A 10,862-nucleotide genomic window follows, 5' to 3' on the forward strand; every position below is an offset into this window, starting at 1 on the left:
TTGTTTTTACGAGTAATTCAGTTTCATAGATATTGTGTAAAGAACTGTATGACTTATTGTACGTGGTACGTTATACACTCAGTCATAAAAGTACCAATTACAACCATATTAAATTCTTATGGTAAAAGCAAATAAATATACTTAAGTTTACTATTGTTTGTAATGTCGTATTTGAGCGTTTCTGTTAAATTTGAATTTGAATGCCACATTTAAAGAAGTCTTTTCACAGATTTTGGCAGATATTGAAGTTTGGCATTAAATGCTTGATATCGATGAATTTAAACAATGGATCTAAAAAGCTCCAGTAAAAAAAGAATCAAAATAAATTAAGACAAGGGACAAAATTGTCACAAAACCAGGTTTTCATTGTGAAAAAAAAATCTGATAAAGGGAGAAAAGTCAAACTGAACTTTTGAAATGAACAAACAAAATTAACCCCCTTTGTAAGTTTTTTTTTTTTAAATCTATTTTTAGTCGTGGCGACCTTGACATTGGAGATATTGACGTGATTCTTTCGTGCGACACACCGTCCCATGATGGTGAACAAATGTGCCAAATGATTTTAAAATCTCACAATGAATGACATAGTTATGGCCAGGACAAGCTCATTTGTGGCCATTTTTGACCTTTGAACTCAAAGTGTGACCTTGACCTTGGAGATATCGACGTAATTATTTCGCGCGACACACCGTCCAATGATGGTGAACAAATGTGCCAAATGATTTTAAAATCTGACAATGAACGACATAGTTATGGCCCGGACAAGCTTGTTCCGCCCGCCAGCCCGCCAGCCAGCCCGCCCGCATTCGCCAATCTAATAACCAGTTTTTTCCTTCGGAAAACCTGGTTAAAAATAAGTAACCCTCAACTGGACTCGAACCTCTGACCCTTGGAGTAAAAGTTAAACACTTACACCACCCGACCATTCGTGCTCATACAATTAGTAACGTATTTTATACTTAAAGGGATCTTTTCACGCTTTGGTAAATTGACAAAATTGAAAAAAGTTGTTTCAGATTCGCAAATTTTCGTGTTAGTTATGATATTTGTGAGGAAACAGTAATACTGAACATTTACCATGGTCTAATATAGCCATTATATGCATCTTTTGACGATTTTAAAACCTAAAAATTATAAAGCGTTGCAACGCGAAACGATTGAATAATTTGGAGAGTTCTGTTTTTGTCGTTAAATTTTGTGAAACTACGAAGATTGCTTATATAAGGTATAAAATACTTCAAGAATGTGTACTCGGCGGAATAGCTCAGTAGGCTAAAGCGTTTTTACTTCAGGACTCTGGCAGGACTCCAGGGGTCACTGGTTCGCAACCTGGTCCGGGCAATGTTCTTTTCCTTTTTTTAATTTTATTCTTGATTTTTTACTGGAGCTTTTACGATCCAATGTTTACATTTATCGATATAAAGCATTTAATGAATAAGTTAAAAAATGTCAAAATCTGTGAAAAGGCCCCTTTAATATAAGCAATCCTCGTAGTGTCACAAAACATAACGACAACAACAGAACTCTCCAAATTATTCAATCGTTTCGCGTTGCAACGATTGATAATTTTCAGGTTTTTAACGTCAAAAGATGCATTTATGGATATTTTAGAGCAAGGAAAATGTTCAATATTGCTGTTTCCTCACAAATATCATAACGACAACGAAAATTTGCGAATCTAAAACAATATTTTTTATTAAGTCAATTTACCAAAACGTGAAAAGGCCCCTTTAAGATGTGAGCTGGAAAATGTCCTGAATTTTAAACCTTTATCACGTGTACTTGTGTACATGTGCGTGTATTGCTCGACTATAAGTGTAATAGTCGTGTCTGTGTTGAGCGAGTTTAACAAAATGACAACGAAAATTAATTTAACAACTCCAAATGGCATAGAACTGGAGTATTACTTTGCAAAGGGATTATATTTCAGGTAAGTAATGCTTTGCAGAGGTTACATCATTATTAAATACACCGATCGGATTTATTAAGTCTATTTATAGGATATATATTTACTCTTGCGTGGAGAGCATAAAGATCATTAAACTATCGTAGAGGGTTTCTGATACATCGTTATAATGGTGTTTCTGGCGCATTTGAACACAAAATATAAGAAAACGCGCGAGAGCGCAAAACGATGTCCGTAAGAACGATATAAATGGCGGTAGTATTTTACTTTTCGTACCGGGTTCTTGCTTGACGTTCTGGCGGCTGCTAACCTTATAAAACAACTTTAAAGTGATATTATGGGCATTTTTCACTGTTGAATTGAGCTGAAAATAATTAACAGGTCAAAAGAGTTAGTTAAAATGTGGCTACTGACCAATTATCTGCAACTCATCTTGTTACCAGTTGTTTATTAAAAATATATTTTATATACGATATTTTACATGACTCACCCAGTCCTGTAAGCCGAAATGATCCGTAAAACAAAATTGTGTCTTTGTGTCGTATGAACGAATCTGCACTAAAACGAAATTTAGGTTCACATGATACATACATGATCAGTTGTCAAAACGAAAGTACGGTTGATATTCAAATGCATTTTTTTCTTGTTGTTTTGTTTTAGTATGTTGATGCTGCATTAACAAATATAAGTGTATATGAAGTGAAAACACCAAAAATAAACAATGGTTGCGATAGACACATAAAAACTGTTAGATGCCCATAATATCACTTTAACTTTAAGGTCATCTAGAGATGATTTGTAAAATTGTCATAAGTTATGGTCGCCTTCGTTAAAAAAAAATCGGAAATTAGTTGAAATTATAGATCGGTTGCATGCTTCGCATATGATTACATAGTAAACTGGCAAAATATCGGTTAATTTATCGATTGCATGCGTCAACCCCGGAAATCCGATATGCTGTGAGAAGCTGGAGAAGCTGAAGCTGAATTAGTTTTTAGGGGTAAGTGGTTGCATATGCATGCATTATTTGACACGCTTCGTTGTTTCAAAGGAATAGGACGCGAGCTATCGATTAAGGGGCAAAAACTCAAAAATATTGTTTGAAAGTCTGTAGAAGATTTATTCGGGTTGACAAACGGACTCGAAATATTGCTCGTTTTTTGACCGACTGTGAGTTAACGGCTGGACAGATATTTTTGAAGATAACTTTTTTTGAAAGGTTGTCCAATTGCCCATAGGAGGATCAATGGATGCTTTTGATTAAAGCTACTTTTGACATTTTTGCGGCCAGCGAAGACAGGTCTATGATAAATTCTAGTTAATGACCTTGTTATGATTCCAATATCAGAGGGTGGGGATTTTTTTTTCATGGCTCTTTGTCATTTTTTTTCTCATTAAACATGATTTTATATATTTATTTGAATATATTGGGCTCCAAAAAAAAAAATAAAAAAATATCCAGGGTACGTTACTTCCACCTGTGATTAATACAGGTAAAAATATACGTCAGGTAGGCAATCTTAACATTTATAATAATATTTTCTGCCTATAGTTCCAGTTATGGGTAGACTTTCATAAATGTGAACTAAATGTGGATCTATTATACATGACTTCAACTTGACAGCTTTGCAAACATCTCCAACAATGCACGCGTGTAAATGTGTGTTTATTTTCGTTCTTTTTGGTGATGATTTTTGCAAAATGTAAACATTTATTTTCAAAACCCAATCCGCGCCTCCTCTTTATTTGATTTGCATAGATAACACGCATTTTTTATCTGATGAAGCCCCAAGCCTTGAATGAATATATTCAGCCAGATTTCACCAAATTATAACATTTTAAACTAGGGCGTGCTTTCCATTAGAGAGTAAAACGCATATTGAGAGAAATCGCCAAGATTGCATTTAAATTATATAGCTGGTCTTTTATCGCTATACTCATTAAATGACGTCATAGTATGTGTTTTACTTTACAAGTCATTTAAAGTTTCACGTCATGGATAAAAGGTATTGATCGTATTGAATATTAAGTACGACGTACAGTTTGTTTGCAAGTCGCGTAACCCACTAAAGGTAGATTATTAACTAACGGCTCGCGCATACATGTCGTGAATCTCTCTCACTCTGCTTCTCTCCTCTGTGTCTGTCTACAATAGGGGGTTCTTTATGTCCGGTTTTCTGTACACTTGACACAATGAGATTCATTCCGTAAATAACCGCTCTTACGGGGTTAAAAATATACTTGTAGGGTTAAAAAGATCAAAGAAAGATCTACAATGCATCAGGGTGGGCATAAATCAGCTGATATAGTGAGCTTTTAAGTTTATAAATGAACTGCACTCGTGTCATATCTCGACATCTTTGTACAGCACAATGTCATATCATTTTTTCATCAACATGTTGAAAGTAAAGTCGAATTTTTCCACCAATACGAATTTTTTTAAGAAACTCTGGCGGATATGTTACTCGCGGACATTGGTGAATATAATTGTCGGTGCAAAAACTTTTCACTGGCATACCTTTAGAGAAAATTGTAAATAAAGTGCTAAATATGGGACAAATCCCTGCATCGTCGACTTTATATAGCCATTTTTCAATAAATCCTGAATATTAATAACCATGATTTTTCTAACATACATGGTAATACCTCCTTTGCATACACCAAAATATATTTTAATTTAAAAATGCCTTTAAACAATTATAGAACTGGATTTACTTACCCTACCGAAATTCATCGACATATATCGACAACTTTTCTAGCACTCCAACTTCTCACAGCATATCGGGTTTTCGGGGGTGTGCGTGGAAAGGACCGCAGATGCGTTCTAGACACATGAGTAAGGCGTGAATGTAGGTGTTCGCCGCGTTGTGACTTCTCGGCCGAGTAAAAAAAGAGACAATTTTGTAGTGTTGAAGTTCTTCAAAATAGGATTTTCAATGCTTTATGCTAAATGGTGTTATTGTTATTGGATAGAGCTATGTCTAAGCTACATCTGCATGCCATAGTTGTTGATTTGCATTATTTTTTTGCAATGCAACAGGACTCTGATTGATGACTGTCAGAAAATAGAAATTTTTGAGTTGAAACCCTTGTTACTATTATTATATTATTTTTTTTTTACATTTTCTGCCTGAACACACTTTATTATACTATCCCAACACCGTTGCAGCCCCTATGGTTGTGTTACAATAATTTGTAAATGATACAATTATATTTTAAATAGTATATTTTACTCGTTAAAATTTATTAATAAAGTGTCTAGAGTATAAACTGATTTTTTAGTCAATATTTCAATACAGTCATTTACTCATCGTTATTAATATATAGCAGCGACGTCTTTGCAGTAATACTACCTGTACTTAGTTCACATTTTCAGAGCCTCAACGTTAGAGCACCTGACCGTTGGTGACCTGTCCAAACAAATTGAAAACGTACAAAACCTTCCGATTCGTGATGACGACGTCTACCTTGTTACGTTTCCAAAGTCAGGTATCTATGCTTTAATGCGGCCAACTTGATATTAATTGTCATATGCGTTATTTGCAACAAAATACGCCTTATAACATTAAAGTCAAATATGATGCTGTTCCAATTATCAATCCCATAAGGATTAACAATATGTATGTTTAGCTGAAGCTCAAGTTTTTGTCATTTGTTCTGTTGTGAGATTTAATTTGTGTAATGTTTTATATTGCCTTGGTATGCTTGAAAATCAAGTGCGCTTTATATTTGCATGTTCGTTATCAAGGAACTCACTGGCTTTGGGAAATCGTCTGCATGTTACGAAAGGGCAAATCCGAGTACGAAAAGGACGTAAAGGAAGTGGCATTCCTTGACTTCCAGTCAACAGAACAAATCGAGGCACTTCCGTCTCCTCGTGTCATCAACTGCCATTATCCCGTTCATCTTACTCCGCGGGAGGTATTCACGAAAGGCATCAAAATCATCCACGTACAAAGGAATCCAAAGGATATCGCCGTTTCGTACTTCAATCATATTTTCAATTTTGGCAAAAAGCCTCCACCACTGAAATCGTTCAGCGACTACCTGCCGTTAATGCTCGGGTCGTACGGCATAGGTTTGTACAATAGTAAAACATCTATTGAAAGTTACATGATAGTTTTATCCTAGTATGACATTATGAAAAGTGAGTAGCAGAACTAGCAGTATTATGCGCAGTGAGAGCGAATCTTTTAATGTTTAAACTTTTTGAGTACGAATTTTTCCTCTGACAATAACAAACAAGTTGTACGTTTAAGTTACGCAGAATGTTTGCAAACGTACAGCCATTTCTTTTCGTATCAGTATTCGGTAAAAAAAGTCTGTGTTTTATAAATTTGCTAGGTTCTCCATAACACATACTTGGTGTGGATTTGTTGATTTTTTGTTTACAGTTTTTTTTATATTATTATCGAACATTAAGTGTTAAGTTAACAATGGTATTCGAATTGTATTCCAGATTCATTTTACCCTTGGTGCAAATATGTCAAGGAGTGGGAAACGTTTTCCAGAAAACATCCTGATCAAATTCTTAACCTGTACTTTGAAGACGTAAAAGAGGTGAGTTTCAAGAACACTAATAGTAATTTTTTTCCGGACATTTCTTTAAATATTGTTATCGCATTTCTAAAACAAGAGCACCGCATAACGGGCGCCACGCTCGGCTACGGGTGCAGTTTTGAATAAATGAAAGCTTGTAAGAATTTAAAAGGTCACAGTGACCTTTGACCTAGTGACCCAAAAATGGGTGTGGCGTGTAGAAGTCATCAAGGTGCATCTACATATGAAGTTTCAAAGTTGTAGGTGGAAGCAATTTTGATTTTAGAGCCAATGTTCAAAACATTAACAACATGTTAAGGTTTGAGCACGACGCGGACGGCGGACGACACGACGAGCTGGTTATGACAATACATCGGGTTTTCTCCGATAACGCCGAGCTAATAAATTTAAAGTAACTCATTTCTGTGTAAAGTAAGAAGTGGGTTTTATGATAGTAATTATACTTATCTATACTGTACACGCATTTCGTTTGTTGTATACTCTGCATCAATTGTGTTAATTACAGCTTCTTATTGACCTCGTTCGGTGTTATACAGGTTCAGTAATTTAATATTGGGCTCGATCTACTCTATCGCATAGTGTACACTTATTACCGTGTATCATACTATGTGGAGAGAGTGAAAAAACATATAAAGCCATGTAAATAATGTTAATTATACAGCGTACCATTCCTTCTCAAACTTAAACGTAATAACGTGATCCAATATAGCTACACTGAATTTTGCATGACGTCGTCTTGTTAACTACCGTGACATTTGAAGTTATTAATCAAATAATTGTATGCAAAGCTCCAGGTTAAATATTACAAATGCACGGTCAGCACGTGATCGGGTAAGTACATGAAAAACCAGTTTTTTGTAAAAGGCAAGATAAATAGAAATACGATTGTTTACAAATCTCATTCACTTTATCTAGTTTCACAAACCGTTTGATGTAGTTTACACGATATGCAAGTTTATAACCACATCTGTCATAGAACCCAATTCGGGAGATTCGCAGAGTCAACGGGTTTCTTGGAACAAAGTGCAGCGACGAGCTTATTGCCGATATATCTGAGGCTTGCGAGTTTGAAAATCTGAAGAAAGCGGACGCTGAAGTGAAAGACAAAACGACGTTTTCCAAGCATGAAGGACCTTCCCCAATGTATCGTAAAGGTAAAATTAATCATTTACTTTACATATACCAGTATAATTAATAACACTGCTTCTTACCGACCCCGCACGGTGTGATCTCTCACCTCCTAAACAAATGACCTAGTAATACAAATAGCTTACAGTGGTCAAGTGCGCGGCGTGTACTTTCCTAACATAAATCAACGTAAAATAAATGGCGTCTGTTTCAAAAAATGCCAAGTTAAACACCGACATTAACATGGTGTGCTTTTTATCCTACAACATGTAAATAAATACCGTTTAATTGTTAAAAACAATTGCCAAATACAGATCAAATTAAATTAATCTGATAATACGCAGTAATATTAAAATTATTTTTAAGAGTTTAGCACTCAAATGAGCTTCTGGCAGTATCGCCATATTTAAGACAAATCCGTCGTGGGACTCGCAAGTTACATAAAATATGGCCGTAACTGTACGTGTCAGGCTGAGGGTGTAAATGCCATAAACCATCAATAACAAGCAGTCTCACTAATAATACATGGTCAATAAATAAATGTTGGTACATGTCCAGTATAAAATTAGAACTCTGTATCACATTGCTGGGGGAGGGGGTTAGTTAGTAACCGTGTACAGAATTTATCTTTCTAGATACCGCTCCTTTCTTTATGAACGTCGTTAAAACAGGAACAATATATATATACTGTATTTTATGATAATGTTTACTTTACTTTCATGACGTTATTTGACTTTTAGAATTTATATGAAATATTAAGGCGAAATATGGAGGAAAGCTTTCACGGTCAGAGAGTTACCTTTTTACTCGATTTTATTAAAGCTTCAGGTTTATTTGGATACTCCATAATTTATTACAATTGTCAGTCGTGAACGTAGCAACTAACGTACGTCATTAAATGTCTTATTCCTATTTCTCCTGACCGTCGGTTAATTCTTTATGCCAAATACATATAGGTAATCTTACTATAGTAAATGGAGTATACTCACTTTGAAATACAGGCCAGTTATTCCGCATTTCACAGGCGGAAATCCGTTTCCGCATTCAATGGTTAACAAAACTAATTTTCTAATGACGTGTTTCATGGACATACATAGTAATGCCATTATAACAATGACATAGTTGTGTAGTTGAATAGTAAACTAGTGTATTCTTCAAATGGTAAATCAGTTTTGCGTTGGCGACGTTTTTATGTTTTTTGTATTGTACTAAGGTAACCATTAGGCGTTTTTCAAAACCCACTCGAATTTAATCGTTGATAAAAATGTTGTTTGTGCCCTTAGGATGCTGTAATTTGGATTAACCGAAGAACAAATATTAACGATTTCAATAAAATGTTGTTGTTTTTTATTTATCTTTGGTCTTAATCCTGTAAAATTGGAGTTTGACTCAAAGAGTGGTGAATTTTGTTCGATTTTTTTACTACATTCTAACGGATTTCTTGAAAAATAAGAAACTACGAAGGTAGGGATAACGTTCTCAAAGTCCTTCTTACTTAGTCTCTAAACGAACACACTCAAACCTGTTCAATCCATTACGTAAAATATAATAACTAGGGAAATACGTACACTCTGCTTTCCACCGACATATATACAGTATCGCAGGTGTCGCACCGACATATATACAGTATCGCAGGTGTCGCACCGACATATATACAGTATCGCAGGTGTCGCATGATCCACAGTCGTCGCTGGAGGCGATTTAACGGTGTGGAAATCCTGCTCGCGTAATACAATATCTCACAATCATCTCATGCAATTAACTCACCTTCGTCAGATTATTCTCCCTATTTCTGATTCTCATAGTGTCGTTTTTCACAGGCGAAGTTGGCGATTGGAAGAACTGGTTCACAGTGGGTGAGAGCGAGCAGATGGACCGATGGCTCAGTGGCAATTTAACAGACACCAACTTGAAGTTCAGATATGAAATATAACGATGAACTTGATTTGCAATGGATTGAGCCTCGTGTAATATTATTGCTTTGGCGCAGCATCGGAAAGTTAATGGACAATAGAGTCCATGTATTTCTTGCTTGGATGATCATTTAATTATGATTGAAGTTACTTTGAAAATATTTATTAACAAACATTTGTTTTCGCATATATACGCGATTGACGCATTTAAATTTGTAAAGAGTTATTTTTCCGGTATTTTAAAAAACATATATTGAATTACCTTAGGCATGGAAAAGATAAATATCAAACGTTATCTACGTATACGTGCGGTACAAGTTTCGAAGTGTAGATAAAACCAGATATTAGATAAAATTGAATACATTATTCTGTGTTATTAAATGAAGTAAATCTGTATCGATGGCTTCGTGTAGGCACATGAGTAGGGATTTACGCTAATTGTTAATATCTTTATGAACTATTGTGTGTATTTTATTTTTCGGTGTTTTTGAAGGTTAAGAAGCCATCTTTCGGCGGATCAAAGACAATAAACGCAATTAAATGATGACGATGTGCTGGCCAACACCTTATTGAAATAATCCCTGTGCCTTAATTACCGAACAAACATATGTATGTGTAATTGTTAGGTTATTTTTAATTACACTTACTAGCAAATAGCTTAAGTGTGTATAAATTTAATGTTGTTAAATTCATCGACATATTAAAGAATAAACATTTTATTTTCTGTCCAGATTTTTAAACTTGAGAATTTAAAACACATTTAGTGTATACGATGTTAATGGCTTGAACAGGCATTGAACTGGTTGCAATAAAACCTTAGTTCAGGCACCACACATGTACCCATTGGCATACTGTAGTTAGAATGATAAAATATTTACGAAGCAATTCGTTTAAAGCTGAATGAAACACAAAGCAAAAAGATTTGCTCGCACTAATAATTATCCATTATGTTGGAAAATTCTCTAAATGCCCAGATAAATGTAAGATATTGGGCTAAGATTGTAATTGAATAAAGCTAATTTGAAATTGTCTTCATCGCTTAAACACTCGTTAACAGCCATTCAGTTGAGTAAATATGCATGAAGAAACAACAACAACATTTATTAGCTCTTAGCAAAAGTATAGATTTTTTTGTCAAATGCAACATGCACATGTGAAATGACATGGATTATGAGATTTATGGAAATTACTTAATATTAGATATTTGTAACATAATATGTATGACTCAAAATTTGAAATGACTGTTGTTCATTAAATACGTTAACAATGTATTGACAAAATACTGATATGTTTAATATTTTGAGTTCTCATTAAGAAATCAAACTTATTTAACGTTGGAGATACTAAAAAATGAC

At 34.7% G+C, this 10,862-nt stretch overlaps 1 protein-coding gene across 1 annotated transcript; it reads left to right on the top strand.

Annotated features, from left to right (window-relative positions):
* Positions 1 to 1,762: 1,762 nt before the first annotated feature.
* LOC127847181 (sulfotransferase 1A1-like) lies at positions 1,763 to 10,226 on the top strand. Its single transcript, XM_052378908.1, has 6 exons — positions 1,763 to 1,930; positions 5,283 to 5,395; positions 5,655 to 5,984; positions 6,366 to 6,466; positions 7,443 to 7,620; positions 9,415 to 10,226. Exons 1-6 carry the CDS (start codon positions 1,791 to 1,793, stop codon positions 9,525 to 9,527), a joined length of 975 nt encoding a protein of 324 aa, XP_052234868.1. The 5' UTR covers positions 1,763 to 1,790; the 3' UTR covers positions 9,528 to 10,226.
* Positions 10,227 to 10,862: the final 636 nt, after the last annotated feature.

This window comes from Dreissena polymorpha, chromosome 1 (assembly GCF_020536995.1).
Source record: "Dreissena polymorpha isolate Duluth1 chromosome 1, UMN_Dpol_1.0, whole genome shotgun sequence".
Lineage (NCBI taxonomy): Eukaryota > Metazoa > Mollusca > Bivalvia > Myida > Dreissenidae > Dreissena > Dreissena polymorpha.